The sequence below is a fragment of the Canis lupus genome, chromosome 36 (genome assembly GCF_003254725.2).
Source record: "Canis lupus dingo isolate Sandy chromosome 36, ASM325472v2, whole genome shotgun sequence".
NCBI classification, from domain to species: Eukaryota; Metazoa; Chordata; class Mammalia; order Carnivora; family Canidae; genus Canis; species Canis lupus.
The window spans coordinates 25,267,316-25,286,477 of NC_064278.1; the positions used below are offsets into that span (position 1 = coordinate 25,267,316).

At 39.5% G+C, this 19,162-nt stretch overlaps 1 protein-coding gene and 1 long non-coding RNA gene across 13 annotated transcripts in view; one reads left to right on the forward strand and one right to left on the reverse strand.

The window, feature by feature from the left end:
* The window catches only part of ITPRID2 (ITPR interacting domain containing 2), a 110,747-nt gene extending 92,322 nt beyond the window's left edge, over nucleotides 1-18,425 (forward strand). For 5 of the 7 annotated variants that reach the window (XM_049106390.1, XM_035696893.2, XM_025460388.3 and 2 more), the window contains 9 exons: nucleotides 2,291-2,379; nucleotides 3,767-4,966; nucleotides 7,553-7,630; nucleotides 7,713-7,840; nucleotides 8,239-8,389; nucleotides 9,423-9,488; nucleotides 10,185-10,649; nucleotides 16,837-16,954; nucleotides 17,566-18,425. In XM_049106390.1, the coding sequence (XP_048962347.1) occupies nucleotides 2,291-2,379; nucleotides 3,767-4,966; nucleotides 7,553-7,630; nucleotides 7,713-7,840; nucleotides 8,239-8,389; nucleotides 9,423-9,488; nucleotides 10,185-10,649; nucleotides 16,837-16,941 (2,282 nt within the window). In that variant the 3' untranslated portion in view covers nucleotides 16,942-16,954; nucleotides 17,566-18,425. The remainder of the gene's footprint in view (nucleotides 1-2,290; nucleotides 2,380-3,766; nucleotides 4,967-7,552; nucleotides 7,631-7,712; nucleotides 7,841-8,238; nucleotides 8,390-9,422; nucleotides 9,489-10,184; nucleotides 10,650-16,836; nucleotides 16,955-17,565) is intronic. The other 2 variants (XM_025460389.3, XM_049106392.1) reach the window with 2 other exon arrangements.
* Nucleotides 1-19,162, reverse strand: part of LOC112668209 (uncharacterized) — a 130,726-nt gene that overhangs the window by 12,725 nt on the left and 98,839 nt on the right. For 4 of the 6 annotated variants that reach the window (XR_003141573.3, XR_007408781.1, XR_007408782.1 and 1 more), the window contains one exon: nucleotides 12,374-12,610. The exons of the other annotated variants lie outside the window; for them this stretch is intronic. This is a non-coding gene — a long non-coding RNA (uncharacterized LOC112668209). The remainder of the gene's footprint in view (nucleotides 1-12,373; nucleotides 12,611-19,162) is intronic. 6 annotated transcript variants of the gene reach the window in all.

The window sequence follows — 19,162 nt, forward strand, 5'->3', positions numbered from 1 at the left end:
TTTAATGTTTTGCTCTAACTTCCTGGTTTTTTGTTTTTTGTTTTTTTTTTTTACTTAAAAAATTTTTTTTTAAATTTTACTTATTTGAGAGACGGAGATAAGAGAACACAGGCAGTGGGAGGGGGTGAGGGAGAGAGAAGCAGGCTGAACAGGGAAACCGAATTGGGGCTCCATCTCAGGATCCCGGAATCATGACCTGAGCCAAAGGCAGACACTTAACTGACTGAGCCCCCCAGGCGCCCCAACTTCCTCGTTTTTAATTAGAAATAATGTTATATCTTAGCTAGGTCAGAGATCTAATTGTTTTTAATCCCAGCTTTTTCTGCAGAGAACTATTTTTTTTTGCTAAATGCCCGACTAAAGAACATGATTGTGACTTACACTTTACAGAATACAGTTTTGCTTATACCCTATTTAGTTCCCGAAGTAACCCTGTGAGAAAGAAGAATTATTCTGTTTTGTGGAGAAGAGAAGTTACTGATTATTGTGATAAAGTAGGAACTTGAACCCAGGCCCCCTTGATCTTTCCACTGCCCCACACCTGCCCTGAAGCCTGAGTAGTCAACGATCTGTATGAACTCAAGGCCACGTATGGAGGTGAACTCAGCAGAGACTGGCCTCCACCGCAGATAAAACAGATCTCAGCAGAGAGGACGTGAGCGGAGCTGGTCACTCTGGCTCCCCCAGGCTCTCCAGCAGTTGCCCTTTGCCCAACCACATAGGCAGTTTCACTTCTAAATCCTTTAAGTGACTGTTTAATTTTATTGTTGCTTTAAGAAGAAAGTTATCATTGATTCATTCAGCAAACATTTTTTATTGTTCTAGGTACTGGGATACAAAATAGAATAAATTAGGTTTCTGTTTTCAGGAGACTGATAGTCTAAAAAAAAAAGGACATGCAAACACATAATTATGGTGATAACTGCTCTGATGTAAGATGTTAATCATCTTCTCAGCTGATATAATGCATAATTAGTACCCATGGCTAACAGCTTACTCCAGTTCAGTTTCACAATTGTCCCAGTTTACCTAGAGTTATCAAAGATGTGGATCAATTTCTTTTCTCATTATGCAGTTTTGTTAACTTCAAAAGAATGTTACAGAATTATTCTAAATTTTAATGAGAAGAAATTATGCCATTCTGTGATGCTCTACATTTAGAACCCGAGGCTGCAGTGGGATCTTTTTCAAAATCAAGTGAATTTTAATTGATTTGGGATTTTATTCAAACATATTACCAGGTTCTGTCATTCAGATCTTGAATGTGGATTTGGTAAACACACTTTATTTAGCCAACTGCTTTTGAAGTTTTGCAGAACCTGACCATCTCCTGAAACTTCTCCCCTGATAAATGTAAGAGCTGTAAAGTCTTCCTGTACTTACAGTGTGGATGGGCATGCGATCACTCTTGTGCCTCGGTGGCCTTTTTACTTTAAAAAGTGTTTTTTAGGTTATACTAACCAGGAATTAGAGTTTTCAGGCGAAAAACCAGAACAGGGTTTTTATAAGATTAACAATATTATGTACCGATTGACTATGTTTGCGTTTCATGCAGTTGTTAGGAAATCGTTGTTTCATGACTTACAAATGTTTGCATCGTTTGAAATATCAGAAACATTTAAGTACTCTGGCATGCAGATTGGTTAATTTATTGCTATAGTCTTATTTTCTTAGTAGGAAAATAATAGAACTTTTTATACACTGCATGTAAACTTCTAATTTTATCTGCTAAATATCTTTACATATTTAGGTGATGGAAGTAGCTTACCTTGGGATTTCTGTTTTTATTAGTGTGATTCTTTATGTCAGCCAATTGTCTTTCTAAGATAAGACGTTAATTGGATTTACCAAAATATATTAACACTGGAACTTAATTAGCAACTGAATGCAGAGAATTTCTGATGGACCTGATTCCATTTTAGGATGAATTTGAGTAACCTCCTGTGCTTTTAAACCACATTTTGCATAAGTGATGCATATTTTCTAAGAGGGACTCAATTACGGGGACACCTGGGTGGTTCAGTGGTTGAGCATCTGCCTTCATCTCAGGTCATGATCCTGGGGGTCCCGGGATCGAGTCCCTCATCAGGGTCCCCGCAAGGAGCCTGCTTCTCCCTCTGCCGCTGCCGCTGCCTCTGCCTCTCTGTGTGTGTCTCTCATGAATAAACAAATCTTTTAAAAAAATAAAAGGTATCAACACAAATATCCATTAGGAATCATGTATCTGTAATATTTTCTTTTCAGTGAAGTCATATTTAGCAGTTTTGCCTAACTACGTTTCTTTTGGTAGATCACCTGTTACGTACTGCAAGTCAGCACTCTGATAGCAGTGGTTTTGCTGAAGATTCGACAGATTGCCTCTCCCTTAATCATCTTCAGGTAAAAATGTTTATTGTAGTAGGTACTGTGATTAACTTCTTCATATTTAGGTGATTTTTCAGTAGCTATATATTTCAAGACTGAATCTTTCTAATCTTTACTTCTCAAATGACAGGATAAGAATGCCAGGATGTAGATACTCTCTAAGCATTTGACTACAAGTTTTAGTTTTCACTAATTATACATCTTTCTCTGACTGGACTTTTAAAAACAAAGAGACTTGTCTTTATTTTTGAGCTTTCAGTAAACACAGGTTATTTTGATCGCTAATCTATTCTCTCTGGTATTTTTCTTCTTTTTTCTTATCATTGTTTGCATATTTTACCATAATTGTTTTATTTATTTAGTAACTAACAATAAGTGTGTTCATAGCTTGCTGAATATTATATGACTTTTATGCTAGAGTGTGTCAGGTAAGCCAATAGCAGGCACATCTTTACCCTTACAGAGTTTACGGTCTGTGTGTAGTACGTGGAACCCTTGTATGCACAGGTACAGAAATATCTAGAAAGTGTTTAAAATATTTATAAGCAAATTTCAAAGAAAAGTGTTAGTGTAAGAGAAAAAAACCCAAAACGGCCTTTAGGAATCTTGTCCTTGACGGGTATACAGACAAGAGGAGACTCAGAACAAATAATCCAGTGGGCAGAACTGGGAGGTGGAGAGCCTTTTATAAAAGGAAATCTGTGGACATGAGCGTGGAAAGATAAGAATTCAGCTTTTTGGAAAGCGAGTGACTGAGTCCTTCTGAGGAAGTAAATGAGGCAGAAGCAGGAGTGGAGAGTAAATCGATGATAAGGAAGAGAAGATATGAGTGTTGACTCCTTTTCCAAATAAGGGTAATAGGTCTCTGTGTTTTTCTCATATGGGAATGACTCAGGGAAGTTGTCTGGCTGAGGACGAGGGCTCTAAGAGGACAGTGGGATTGATGCAGGAAAATCTGGGATGAATTTGTGAAGAGAAACCTAGTCCTGGAGAGGATGTGATCAGATGTACAGATTGGAGAGTTAGCTGTGAATAAAAAGGGCAGTTTCCTCTCAGAACAGAGAGACAGGAATGGTGGGGAGGGGTATGGGGATGTTGAACCTATGGGGAGAGGTGCTGGAGGAGAAAGTTAAACGTTTGTCCATCTTCTCAGCGATTCAGTGTCCTGTGCTGGGAGGAAAGGAAATGGGTGCTGAAAAGGGGACTGAGGAAAATAGTAAAGGTCTGGAATAATCTCTCTGGGAACGGGGTTGCCGATCAGGGGCAGTTTCGAGCGGTACGAGGGCCCTAACTGAGGCCCTGTACTCCCCGGAAGTATACAAGCATCGCATCACTTTGGTATTTTTGCTGATGAAACTTCGTATTTGAATTCTCCGTCTTCCCACCTGTGTCCCATTCCCAGGTTCCTGAGTCCTTGCAAGCCATGGGGAGTAGTGCTGACAGCTGTGACAGCGAGACCACCGTCACATCTTTTGGTGAAGAGCTTGTCACACCGACAGCACAAGACCAGCCTTATTTTAATGAATCCGAGGAGGAGTCTCTTAGCCCTCTTCCAAAGGGCAGGGACAAGGGCAGGGAGCAGGCGGCACCGGCTGCTGCCAAGAGGTCAGACAGCCAGGATTCCCCGCGGCGCGAGCCTGCGGCCCAGGCAGGGAGCACGCAGTCCACCTGTGGCGCAGGCGACCACACTTCTGAAGTCACTGAAGCGGGACAGGGTTTGCCTCCGGCACAGCCAGCGGACCTGCCACGGGAAGCCAGTGCCGAAAGCGATGTGGATAAAAGCAGTGAATGTGAATTTGCCCACTACACCACACACCACATTCTGAAGTCACTGGCTTCGATTGAGGCTGGGCACGGGGAGAAGGGCTCTGAAGGTGCACCCGGGCCCCCCTCGTCCGCAGACAGAGTGAACACAGCTTTGCAGCGAGCTCAGATGAAGGTCTGCAGTCTGTCTCATCAAAGAGTGGGGCGCAGCCTGATAAAGTCCAAGGATCTGTTGAAGCAGAGGTACTTCTTTGCGAAAGCCGGCTACCCTCTGAGGAGGTCTCAGTCTTTACCAACCACTCTGTTGAGCCCAGTAAGAGTTGTATCCTCTGTCAACGTCCGGCTGTCCCCAGGAAAGGAGACCAGGTGCAGTCCCCCCTCCTTCACCTACAAGTACACACCTGAAGAGGAGCAGGAGTTAGGAAAGGAGGTGGCCGAGCCTGATGGCCAGTCCTTAGTCAAATCCACTATTTTCATCTCCCCGTCATCTGCGAGGAAGGAGGCAGCGTGTCCGAGCGAGCTGACCCGCTTGGAGGAGTGCCGTCCCCGAAGGACTCCGGCCCCCGCGTCCCAGTCCACCTGTTCCCTGCACTCCGTGCGCTCCGAGTGGCCGGAGAGGCCCCTGTGCGAGCACACGCGGACTCTGAGCACTCACAGTGTTCCCAGCGTGTCCGGCGCCGCCTGCAGTGCCTTCGCCGCCCCTTTCGGGTGTCCTCACTCGCACAGACCCGCTGCCTACCCCTACCGGGCGTGCCCCGTGAACCCCCCTTCCGCCGTCGAAATGCAGCTGCGAAGAGTACTGCACGATATTAGAAACTCGCTGCAGAATCTTTCACAGGTACGGGAAGAAGATGCTCTCGTTTCTTTTACTGATCCGAGCACCTCTTAGCTCCCCGAGAGGCTGGGGCCCATCAGGCACGATCCACCTCGGCTTCGTTTTCTTACGAGTCTAGGCATACGTGTCCCTGCCCTCCTCCCACGCTCGTCCCTCCCGTCTCCAGGGGGCAGCTGTCCCGGTCCGAGCACGGTTGACCTCTCCGCCCGGGCTCGGGGTCGCCCCCCCTCCTAGAGGAGAGGCTGCTCATGAGGTAGCCCCCCTTCTTTAGCCTCTTCTCCACGGTCTGTTCTTAGGTCGTCCCTGTTATTAAAAAAGTCTTCCCTGTCAGTACTTTCTCTCCTTTTCTCTGCCATTTGACTGTGTTTACCGCCTCTTTCCTCTCTAAGCCTCCCTCCCCCTGGGCTTCTGTGTGGCCGCGCGCTCTCCTGGTTCTGCTCATAGCTCTCTAAGCTTTCCCCTCCATCTCCCGACTCCTGGTGCTGGTCTCCTGGCACAGGATGAGTCTGCTTCCACTGGGCTCAGAGACTGGAACTACCCCAGGAAGGAAAAAAAAATCAGGTAAAGTGTGCATTTGCCTAAAAAATAGTCTGTCTTGTCACGGTGAAAATTAATTGCTCTCCGATACGTTACGTGGGCTGGAAGTAATTCCCAAAAAAGGGTTTGACAATAACTACAAATTGTCTTTAGGTTTGCATTTCCCATTTCCTTTCTGAATCTCTCCCCAGGCTACTTGTGTTTAGGCAGTTGAGGAAATAAGAATGGTAGCGTGGTGTAATGATCAGAGCATTCAGCCAGGAGTCGGGGTTCAGAATGCGTGTAATAGATCCTTACGATGACATAATAGACAGGAAGCCACTAGGAAAGTAAAAATGAAAGTTGCAAGTTCTCTTTTTAAGAGAGGGAGAGAGACCTATATTTTTTTAATTTATTACTGTTTTTTGTTTTGTTTTGTTTTTAGAGAGGGAGGGGAGGAGTAGGGCCGAGGGAGAAGGAGAGAGAGAATATTAGGCTCCACGTCAGCACAGAGCCTGACACCGGGCTCGATCTCATGACCCTAAGATCACAACCTGAGCTGAGTTCAGGAGTCAGACGCTTAACCGACGGAGCCACCCAGGGTCCCCGAAAGTCGCAGCTTCTTAAGTTATGTAGTAAAGTATATTTTCTTTTAAAGATTGTATTTATTTATTTACTTTTTAGAGAGAAAGAGAGTGGGAGGGGGCAGAGAGGGAGAAGGAGAGGGCCAGGGAGGGAGGCGGAAAGACTCTCAGGCAGACTGCGGTGAGCACAGAGCCCAAGGTGGGGCTCGATCACGGGACCCTGGATCATGACCTGAGCCTGACACTTGAGCCACCTGGGCGCTGGGAGCCCCAGGGATACCTTCTTTTAAATAGAGATTTTATCCTCATGACAGTTGTCCCCTGATGATTTTTGCCCTAACCAGATGTGGGTATTTCTTCTTCCTCCTTACAAATCGCAGTTTGGTTTCTCTGTGAGCGGGACATCCAGCCTTTCAACCGTTATTACGTGAAACGTGGGGTTTCCGGGGCTCTGTTGCCTACGCCCTAATGGTGCACCTTTCTCTCTAGACCAGCTTGTCATTCTGCTCTGGATGTGGCCTTCTCCTCCTGGATGTCCCGTCAGTAACTCAGCTAATTAGTCTTCTCACTGCCCCCCAGCCCCCGAGAGACAGATACTCTCTCTGGCCTGGTCTCCGCCTGTCCCCCCACTCTCATTCCTTGTGGGTGTGCCAGGGGCCGCGCTGCATGCAGGCCCCTAAGCAGGTGTGCGTTCCGTGGCATCTGGTTTTACGGATGCCCCTGTTTCTTGGTCTTTAACCTGGAATGCCCCACCCTGGCCTTTCTTTGTGCTGTTTACTGCTGAGGCTCAGCTCAGGTGTCACCCACCAGAGCTGGGATCCTTTACTCACCTCCTCTAGGTTTTTGTTTGTTTCCATCAAGTGCTCCCCTTCCACACCCCAACGTTGTAAGTTTTGTCTCACTTCTCTCTCTCTCTTTTTTTTTTTTTTCCTTAACACCATCAGAACACGTGGAGGCTGGGAAAGCCTTTTGCCTTCCTTTTGTCTTTTTTTCTTCACCAACTAAAGTAGTGACATGTGGTAGATGCTTAACTGTCTACAAGTAAGTGTGAGGATGGCTTGCTCCTCTCTCCGGCAACTCAGTAATTTCCGGCAACTCAGTAATTCTCAGATAACTCAGTCATCTGAGAATTTACTATCACTTCTACATTTTTTAGTTTTGTTTCTCTTTTCGACTTTCTTGAGGCAGGAGGGAAGTCGTACAAGACATAGATTTGAATGATACATGTTTCTTTTTCCCTCCTTTGTTCCAAATAGACCGACTTACCCCCAAACAGTTAGGAGTACCAGAGGTGGCAGTGGGGGCTGACTTGGCTCCTGCTCACAAAATGAAGTGGGGTTTTTTTTGGTAGCGTTTTGTTTTTGTTTTTGTTTTGCCTCAAAGAGAAAATTACATAGGCCCTAAATTCCGCCTTTTTTTAACACCTTAGATAATTTGGACGTAGCCGCTTTAACATTGATTTGTAATCATACTTTCGCTTTTTTTGAAGTACCCTATGACGAGAGGATCTGATCTTGCTGCTGCTCCATATAGTACCCAGAAATCATCTGTTCTACCTCTATATGAAGTAAGTGCTTATTTAGATCTTTTGTGTGTTACAGAGTAATTTATATGATTTAGAAGTATAATTTTGTCATACTGTATTTTAGAATACTTTTCAGGAGCTCCAGGTAATGAGGCGGAGCCTGAATTTATTTAGAACGCAAATGATGGATTTAGAGTTGGCAATGCTGCGTCAGCAAACCATGGTTTATCATCATATGACCGAGGAGGAAAGGTAAAAGTTCATTTTGTCTTAATGTAACTCAAAATATTCTTCATGCTAAAAAAAGCATTGCCAACTTTTTTATTTTTAAAGCTTCATTTTATGTCTGCTGGTGTGTACTGTTTATTTTGTGAACCACTGTAAATTAGGGCCTCGTGTTTTACTAATTAAGCTGCTTTCAATGTATTAAGGAAGCCAGTGGTTGTAATCTGTTTTTTAGTTCGGAATATTTGGGAGAGAAGGTAGAGGAAGAAAGACTGTTTGTTCTACTGGTCACACCTATGGTTTTCGCTGTTGTGCTAATTTTTAGAACTTGCGCTCTCAGTGCCTTCCACTGGCTTGTGAGAGAGTGATGAATATGAATCTCCAAACTGCTTTTTTCAACCTTGCGCCTGTCATCATACCAATAGGTATGAAGTGGATCAGCTTCAGAGTTTGAGAAATTCTGTGCGAATGGAACTTCAAGACCTGGAACTGCAGCTGGAGGAGCGCCTGCTGGCCCTGGAGGAGCAGTTCCGTGCCGTGCGCATGCCTTCTCCCTTCCGTTCCTCAGCTCTTATGGTACGGTACCTTGGGGGTTGTCAGCAGTTTTCGCTTAGGATTTATTTACAATGTTCCACATAATTTAGGACAAATGCCTTGATTTTAAAACACTTACTGTAATGGCTTTGAGGCAAGCAGAATGTTTCAGGAAACTTTCCCACAAATCAGTTGAATGTGCAAGTTGAGATTCATTAGTCTAGTTAGAAACATGCTGAAAAATGTTAATCACATGTTTTAATAAAGAATAAGGAGAAATACAAAATTTAGGGGTTTTAAAGGAAAAATGATAGTGGGTTAATATATGACTAACTTAGATTTTAATCACTGCCTGTAACTAACTGCCAAGAACATAAATCTATATTTCGCTCAGTCTTTTGTTCCCTTTTTTGCCTCCAAATAACTATTCCTTTATAATTTTTTTTCCTTATTCTGGACTCTTTGCCAGTCTTAATGTTTTTTAAGGAATCAAATGAGATCTGTTTTAAAGGCAGACAACAGGTATACAGCCAAGAGAATAAAATACTTTGTTTTGTATCATTTTTCAAACTTCTGTTTCTTTGCAGGAAATGTAAACTTCAGTTGATTATTTTTGCTATTATCTTTGCAGTTGTAAAATACATTGTTTTGACATGTTGAAACGGTCAACTTTTTTATCCTTGATTTTGTTAACAATAAATCTGTGCACGTGTGTACACATATGGAGTAGAATCAGTAGAATAGGAATGTGTACACACATACGTGTGTGTGTGGTAGGGAATAAGACTGTCATTTATCATTGATGAATGTCTTTTTCCATAAAAGGTCTCAATCCATTATTCTGAGAAATGTGTGTTGGTGACAGCAGAGAATGAGAACATCTTCTATGTACCTTCAGGCACAATAACATATTTTATATGGATCCCATGACAGTAGATAGTAACCTTTGTGACATAAAAGAATGTTGCAGGGCAATAATTAGCCAATTCATTTTATTATGAAACATTTGCATTTTGAAGAAATATTTTATACATACATACATACATATGTATATATATTGTTCTTATTTTTTCAGGGAATGTGTGGCAGTAGGAGCGCTGATAACTTGTCATGCCCTTCTCCATTGAATGTAATGGAACCAGTAAGCCTCTCTCCTTTCAAATCACTGGGGAAGGGAATGATATGACATTTCATAAACACACAATTTTCCTGGTGTAGATGAAATGTTTTGGTTATTAAATGCAGAATTTGACCTGAGCTAAATTGACTGGAAGTGACTTTGGCACTTCTGAAAGTCTTTTGCCATCTTAGGCCACTTAGAAAGCAGTTAATTGCAATGGTGATTTATCTTTATGGTATAAAGTAGGTAATGCATTATAAGAAGTATTTAATTTATGCTCCAGAGGACGTGTGCCTTCACAGTCTGATTCCAGGTCCTTTCGGTAGTTGGATTTGTAAGATGACTACTTTTTGAACGAAAGTCTGATTTTTTATTATATTTTAAAGAAATTGGTTAATTTGAGTGCAAAAGCATATAAGTGGCTATTTTTTTTCACTAGTTACTAATCCTTAACAAGTAATTTGGACACCCATGCAGTAACAAGTAAAATTTCATCCAACTGTATAGTCTGGTTATGTATTTTATGGCCTTCTCTCACCGTGAATTTGCATTTTCCTACATGAAAAACTCGGTAGTTCCTAAATGAATGAATTAGAAAGTCTTCACAAGCTAAAGATTTTTAAGTGATTTTTGGCAGTAATCACTGCTAGAATTTTAATCTTTTAACTACCAGTCGTAATTTCAAGGGAGAAGAATTGCAGTTTTTCTGATTTCCAGGTCACTGAACTCATGCGGGAACAGTCCTATCTGAAGTCCGAATTGGGCATGGGACTTGGAGAAATGGGATTTGAAATTCCTCCTGGAGAAAGCTCAGAATCGGTTTTCTCCCAAGCGACATCAGAGTCCTCTTCAGTATGTTCTGGTCCCTCCCATGCTAATAGAAGAACTGGAGTACCTTCTAGTGATTTAGTGGGCAAACCTAAGACTCATTTGGTACCAAGCAAGAAAGTATTCCGAGCATCAGTGGCCCTGACACCCACTGCTCCTTCTAGAACGGGCTCTGTGCAGACACCTCCAGATGTGGAAAGCTCTGAGGAAGTTGGAGCAGCTGAAGAAGCCTCGGAATTTGTAGGACCCAAATCTGAAGTGGAAGAAGGGAATGGAAAAGTCCCATTAATGACAGCTGCTGAGGAAATGCATAAAAATGTGGAGCAAGATGAGTTGCAGCAAGTCATACGGGAGGTGAGTAAAATCTATGCTTAATCTATTTGGCAGTATATGTTGGAGGAGGTTTTATTTGAACTTTATAAAGTATTCCTTTGATTTACTGTATTCGCTAATTTTCAGAGAGCTTTCCCATTGACCTTGCTCACGTCTATTAAGATATGTTTTAAATGGCATCTCTGCAAATTTTATACTCCAGTATGAAATAATAAGTATAAAGAATATGATCTATTTGGCTTAATGGATGATGATATATGGAAGATACAGATACAGAATGAAAAGAAGGTTTACTCTGAGTGATAGCATTATGTAAACCATAGTTCAAGGTTACCAAAAGGACTGCAAAAAATTAAGAAGACTAGTCACAGGTCAAAAGTTAATAGAGAAAATTTTAAAACAGCTGTTTTGGACGCTAGGATCAGGCAATAAGAAGGAGTAGTGTGTGTATATATATATATGTGTGTGTGTGTGTGTGTGTGTGTGTGTATATATATATATATATAATTTAAAAAGTGAGAGTCCAGATCAAAATATTTGATGGCTTTTAATTTTTTCCTTTTTTCCCCAAATCACACTGTGTCTGGTACAAAATGTAATAGAGTGCACAGGATAAAAATTACACATGTTGAATATATATTTTTCAATCTATTCTTTTAAGAGTAACTCTAGGAAGAACCATAATTATCCATAGTTCTTCCCACTGATACTAAAACCCATGATGAAAAAGGATCTTTTCATTATTAAAAGCAGAGGGATATCCTATACATCTTAAAAAATAATCATTTCATAAAAGTCTTAATGAGGGGCGCCTGGGTGCCACAGTTGGTTAATTGTCTGCCATCAGCTCAGGTCATCATCCCACAGTCCTGGGATCAAGCCCCACATTGGGTTCCCTATCTGGCAGCAAGTCTGCTTCCCTTTTTGCTCCTTAGAGAATAAAATGAATAAATAAAATCTTAAAAAAATAAAAATAAATAAATAAAATCTTTAAAAAGAAAAACAAGAGTCTTAATGAATATGTTGCTCTGTAAGGGATAAAAGAAAACTACATATCAGATGTGAGATCCTGAAGCTTAAAGACTAGTAGGAAGGTAATTAGTAGGACTAATTCAGGAAACAATAAAAAAATTACAGAGAGAAACATGTAGTCTAATGTATTCAAGAATTTAGAAATGGAAAAGGTCAAAACGGGCCAGAGAAATTAGGGTCAGTGGCTCCCTGTTTTAAATCTACATATTTCCAGTAAATTCAGCAGTGTGAACCTAATGTGTTTTTGGAATTAATGTGTGAGTAACATAGAACGAGTTTGGTTATAGGTCAAGAATGGTGGCAACAGACCAGAATCTTCCCCTCAAATGGACCTTTGATCCTCTGGGTCCAGAGATTAGTTTATGTGTATTAATTAGGTGCCATCATTCATAGCTGCATAATAGTAGCTTGAAAAGTACATTAAAAATAAATACAGCCGTTTTTACTATAGTATGATATATACACATTCCTACACATTTGTGCTGTGTACATGGGTGCAGTAATAACCACAGAGCTTATGGAGAAAATAGGATGAGAAGCATAACCCAAACTTTAGCAGTGAGCTATTTTTTTTTTTTCTGTTTCTAGCAGTGAGCTATTTAAAAGAAGACAGAAACCTAGCAAAAATCGTAGCACAACTTTATACATATTAAATGCTTAAGAAATACGTAAATACTGCAATAAATATGGTACTTGACCTTGAAAAAAAATACCTGAAATTTGCTTGTGGAACTGGGCTTGGGAAGGGTTGCAGCTGGTGAGGTATTGCAAGGTAGCAGAGTGAGATGAAATCCAGCAGACAGTTTTAATACCAGATGTGGGCAGGTGTGGCTCATGACACAGTGAACGGAGCTGGCTGGTAGATAGTGAGTGTCTGTGTATTGTGCTGCGTCCCTGGGTTCTGCTGAACGCAATTATCTGCCTTCACCCAGTGTTTCTTATGGAGGAAGCTGCACACAGACACGAAATTTATATTATACTCAAGTCGTTTTCCTAATATTTCAATCAGATGGAGACAAATTTACATTTTCAAAACCAGCATTGTAGTAGAAGAGACTGCCTGCTTACAATTTTTCATGACATGAATTACCAGCTTAAAGTTTAAAAGGTCTTAATTCTATAAATGGATTTGTTCTACAAAAGTAATTTTTGTAAGTTGATTGTGTGTAGACAGTTAATGTTTAGCAAGTGCTGTAAATCCACCTTGCTCAGTTAGATGCAAATGATTATAATCCATTCTTATTTATATGTTTCACATCAAAGATTAATTGTTCCATGAAATTAAGTAATTATTCTTCTCCACATTATATTTATTGAAGAAGTAAGTTTTAAGGTACTTTTTTTCTTCCCCTAGAAATGGGATATTTTTGTTGCCTTTAGCTTGCTTTAATTTGAAAGTTTTCCTTGAAAAAGTCGACTTAATTTCGCTTGTTTGGCATAAATATTCCCTGAATGCACACTTAAGACCTCATTTCTAAAGTTGTTAGTAGGTGGCCTGGTAAGTGCTGTGAGTAATTTCCGAGGAATGAAGCATTCCTAGACCGAACATTGATTCTTTGGCTGATAGAACATAGTATATGTTCTTTGATCCTAGGGAAGTATTTGATCATTTATATGGAACCTCCCTCCCATAAAATGGGAAAGATTTTAAAATTCTAAAGGCATTTAAACTGATATGCAAGGCAAATGTTTGAGGAAGTTTTCAAAATTTGTTACTAAACCCATTCATTAGAAACTCCTTAACCAACATTTGGCATAGTTTGGAGGAGGTTGGGCTTAACATTTGCCCTTTTGCTGTTTACAGATGAGGACTTACCAAGCAAAACGTAGGTGAAACAAGGTGTTGTTAAGAGGAATTTTGATGTACTTAAGAAAATAAACGATCTGAAGCACTTAAAAAACATATGTTATTAGATAAGTTAGTCCAATGCCATTTATAATTTTAAAAAGTAATTTGTGTTGATACTGTCTTAGCTCAGTGATAGCAGTGTTCTGTTGAACTTTGTTTACAGAATATGTAAAATCCAGATTAGTCTTGATGCCATTCCTTCCAAATCCATAATCTTTTAATACATATGGTACTGAATTCCTGTTTTTGTTAAAGCTAACATATCAGCTACCAAGAAAACTAAATTAGACGCTGCCTTTCCAGTCGATTCTGTGCCCCTGACACCATTAACAAAGCCACTCTTCAGGACGGCAGGATTTAAGCTTGGGTTGAGCAGTTTTGCAGGTGAAGATTAAGCGTGTTTGGCAGACACACGTTCAGGGAAGTTTTCTTACTGCGCTCATGGGTGCGTGAAAACAATGATGTCTGTCGGGTCTTTGTTCTCATCATTTCACCATATGTGAAGTGAAAAAGTATGCTCTCATTATAATGTGTTAATACAGTAGAATTCTTTGGAAGGAGAACTCTGAAAGTCCTTTCAGACAAATGTTTAATACACTCATTCATTCAGTAACAAAGCTTTTGTCAGATTAAAGGTACAGATCGTCTATGTTGTGGTGGGGGAAAATCACACTCCTAGAATTTGCCCAGGTGGTCTGTGGTAGATGTAATCAGTGGCCTGAAACGGTTTAGGATTACGTAAAAAAAAAAATTTAAACGATTACTTAATAGAATAAATGAGCATGTGCCATAGGAGCAAATCAACAGAATTAAGCCTCAAAGAATAAACGTAGACTGCTTTTCTCTTGAGGGAGGTCTTCTTTTTTGTTGAATGAAGCTCCTAGGCTTGGTTCATGCCTTTTAGTATCTTCACTACAGTCCACCTGACCTGCTTCATATTGTACATGTGTTTTGGCAGATGCCTGTGGCCCGGCCTTCGGGCCTGCAGTCGGTCTGCTTATGTCGAGTGAGCATCTTTTCCTTAATGTCACTCAAGTCTGTGTTTGGCCTGTACCACTTTTTGGAAATTGTGGCTGTAAGGGCAGTTTCCCATCCATCCCAGTGGAGTTTGCTCCTCATCCTTCCCCCCTCCCTATGCAGCATGCAGGACTTGGGAGCTAATTCGTTTATCCATACATTTAGTCCTTCCATACATTACTAAAGGCATTTTGTTGTTTTCAGTGTTCGTCTGTCTGCCGTTCTTTGTTCTTCTACTTTCCGTGTCAGAGGTGGTGTCTCTGTCACTCTCACGCCTTCGCTCCGTGTGGCTTCTCTGTCTCTCATTCATTCGGACATCTACGGAGCACGCACTTTATGCCAGGAGACGTTGATGAGTGAGACCCAGTTCTCTCCCTGAGTAGCTCGCCACACAGCACCCCCCGTCTGACCCCCCCTTGCTGCCCCAGGCCCTTCTCCTCCCTGGTGGGGACCATCTGTGAGCAGCACACCTTCCTGCTCTTCCCCCTCATCCAAGGTGCTCTTGCTCCAGTTTTCTGTCCTCACTGTGACCTCAAGTTGCCCTGAGTTTTCGTTGACCTACTACTTTAAAGTCTGCCATTCTCCAAGAACTTTGTACTTTTTCCTCTTGTAGCCCATGCTGGCCTCTCATTTTCTGTTCTTGTGTTTTAGTGAATTAATACATTATTTTTTCCCTCTTAATGTTTTATGAATGAATATTCATTTTGTGCCCGCCTAGATTATAGCATCCTCCTTGGTCGTGCTTCTTTAACTCCTTATTCCAGTAATATCTGTACCCTCAAAAAAGGCTGGCACACATTTTTGGTTTGTAGAGGATACTTTCTGGCTTCTGTTTTATTTTTTGAATGATGATGACGAAAGTTAATAAAATTGCCATATTGCATGGAATAACAGCACTGGAAAGATTGTACTACTCATTGTCTTCTGTAAATACAGATTTGCAGAGGTTCTGATTCAACACGTTGTGTTTGTGCTTATAATACATTGTGGCTCAGAGATTCTGGTTTTCATAATATTTGTATCCAACAAATTAAAGTAAATAAAAAAATTTACTTTAAATTAAATTTATTAAATTAAATTTAAAGTAAATTAAATTTTCAATTAAAAGTAAATCCAAAGTACTATGAAAGTCAGTAACTTCTCATGATGTTTAAAGCTTAGCAATATTGGTAGAAGGTAAAAGGAGAGGTTTATATTTAGTTAAATATATTCCAATACAGATAGTTGGTAGCTAAGGAGCATTTGTTTCCATGAGTACCTCCGTATAAATCTATGTATCGTGTACCAGTTTTGCATGACAGGTTAATACAGAGCCATTTTTGGAAAGACTTCAACTGAGATGTGTTCAGGATGTACTTAGGAACATTTTAGGAAATAGATCAGGCTGACAGGAAACTGTGGAAATGTAGAATTTTTAAAAGCTGGTTGAAAGTGTCTCAAGTTCTAATTTGGGAAGACATTATCAGTTTATTCCAGGAAATCCACATTTAAAGCTTTCACAAAGAGCTATTTGGAGGTGATGCTGTATCATTCCAGAGAGAAAGGCACGGACAGGCGTGGGTAATGTGTGGGCATCTGGAAGAGAGAATCTGGATGGAATTATCATCGCCCTTACGTCCGTTGACCTTTTCCACCAATAAGATGAGATTGTATATCCTTGTCTGAAGAAAAATTTTCAGAGAGATAACAAACCTCTACCAGAAGAATTTATTTCTTTGTGGTTGTTCAGAGGATGTTTTTCATGGTTTAAAATAAATTGTACTAAATTATTTCTTCATTCCACTTAAAATGTGCAAGTTAGGTTCAAACGATATGTAACTTTCACATACTTGGTCTTCAGTTGTTATAAACAGGCAATAGACTGATACGTTAGTTTGCCACTCATGAGTTTTCTTAAATAATGAGAACACGAAGTATACTGTTGATTACCATTCCAAAATAGACCTTAATAAAAACATAAAAGTGGATCTAACATTTAATCAGTTCTCCTACGTTACTTTGTGTCATGAAGCAAATGAAGTTTTTTAGTCCATAAAATAACATTTTTAATGTTCTCACCTTAAGAATTGTGATGTTAATTTTATAATGGAGTATCGGAGTTAATGCCGGACCACACACTGACCTGGGTTTGAGGACAGATGGACAGGATTCCTCACTACCTCTCTGTATTTCATGAGGGTTTACATGAGGGTTTCTCTCTGGCTTGGCTGATTACAGGAATTAAATGCTCTTTGTGTATTTTTCCGAAAACAGAAAAAGTAGATTATGGTCATATTGTTAAATTCTTATTTTTCTCTTTTTCTATTCTAGATTAAGGAGTCTATTGTTGGCGAAATCAGACGGGAAATTGTAAGTGGACTTTTGGCAGCAGTATCTTCAAGTAAAGCATCTAATTCTAAGCAAGACAGTCATTAAATGGGATTTCTAGGTAAATTTTTCTGAAATTGTTTGCTTAGCTAAATAACTACTTAGTTTTGAATGCTTTGCCTTCTTAGTTCCCAGGACTGTTTCTCTGGCTAATTTTTAATTTTAAAATGTATATTATATGTATATTATAGGTAGTCCTGCAGTGTGAAATACTCATTCAGCCCCATTGGAAGTGCAAGCAAGTAAATTGCATAATATCCACCTCCAAGGGACTATTGATAGTGTGTTATTTTACTGAAGTTACATTATAGTAAATAACATACTAGAATTGAAGAAATCAGAACTTTCAGACTTGAGCATTATTTTGGTACCATTCGCTATAATGGTATTTCAAATGTGTGATTTATGGACCAAGATTTTGAGACTTAATCACAAATTCTTATCTTTCTTAATTTTTTGTCTTTTAAAGAAAAGTATCCCATAGGCCCATATCTAATCATATCATAATTTATAAAGAAGGATGCTATTTATATATATATATATATACACACATACATATATACACACACACGCATATATATACATATATTTAGAAAATATTGTCATCCTTTTAAAGAATCTTTTAATACTGATATTTGAAAGATGTTTAAAGATTTCTCTTTCTTTTTTAAGGTTGGTATGGATCTTATTGGCTATGCGGTGTTGGAGTTACCAATGACATACACTGGTGGAGGTGTTATTTGTGCTTCAGAAGATACTTGCTGCTGAGCTGGGCTACTGTATACCGTGTACAATGTTTATTTCTTCTATGCATATCTTTTTAAAAAACATACATAGAAACTTAGGCACTTTGCTGACTGTATTTCTTTTCTAAACTACCAAAACTGTAGCCATTTGAAAAGCCTAATATTTATTTGTATGTCAATATTTTCCAATTCATTCCCTACATAGAATTAATTTTAAAACTTGAAAACGTCCAGACTTAACCAACTTATAAATAACATATTTCTTCAGACTAGCTTCTTAAAACACTGACCTCTATGAGGTATTTACTGTGCAATAACTGATTCATTTTTTGAGAGCTTGAAGCAACCAATGATTTTCCCTCCACTGCTGTTAATTAGTGTCACTTCCAAGAAGAAAAATTGTTCTGTTGTAAAAATTGCTCTTAATTCTTGAGGAGGTTTACTAATAGCAGTAGGATAGAATTGTATGAGGTTACCTACAACTACTTAATGTTCTTACACTGTAAGCATTGTTACTTTACCAAGATAAATGTAATTTTATTATAGCTTATTTTTCTTTTGGAAACATGCCTTACATTAAACACTATACTTTTTGCGTTGTCCAGACTTCTTATATTATAAGGAGATGTTTCTTCTTCTGTCTTTTAGACTGAATAGTAGAGTATTGCCAAAATAATGGGACCTCTGACTTGAATGGATAGAAATGAATAAGCTGGTTTTGGTTTTCAAAATGGAAGTAATCTAGATTTGTTCTCCTCACAATAAATGGTTTTAAATCAGTTTTAACTAGTGAGAACTGTTTGTTTGCAGGGGGGAAGAAAAGGAAGGTGGTTTCCTGTTGGTTTGTATGTATTAAATGTGTAAAGTAACAACCAAATTTATTAGAATTATTCCTTTAGCATTTATGATTTTCAACTCTCATTATATTTCTTTGTGTGAAATTTTAATCAAAAGTGGTTGAGATGTTCTTTGAAAGAACATCTAAAAGGTTTATAAATGTTTGAATTATCACACAAAGGCTGATTTCTAAAAATAAAACAATAAAGTATTTATTTTGCCTAACATCTTTTTAATAGTTTCTTTTCTCTAACTACAACGTGAAGAATTTGGATTAGATATATGAGTAACAAATAAGGTCCAAAGGAATTGGATATAACCTAATTGGTCGATATTCTCTTTTCCTGAAGATGCTCCTATGGTGCTTTGCAAAATATACTTAAGACGAGACCACCCTGGAGAAACAGCTTACTGATGCCTCTTGGTCTCCTCTAGTTCTGTGGTCCTAATGATTACCATCTGAAGCCAAATAAAACTTCCCTTTAAAATGTACTGTTAAGCTCCAAAGAACAGATTAAAGTGCTATTTTATTCTCTGGACAAATTATTCAATTTAGTTGATTCTAGTATCAGTAATGAGATACATAAACCAGGCACCCAGTACTGAAAGTAATACAGGCATCAGTGATTTGAACTGTTCGGCTTCATAGCCACTTAAAGTACATTTCTGGACAATTAAGATACCCA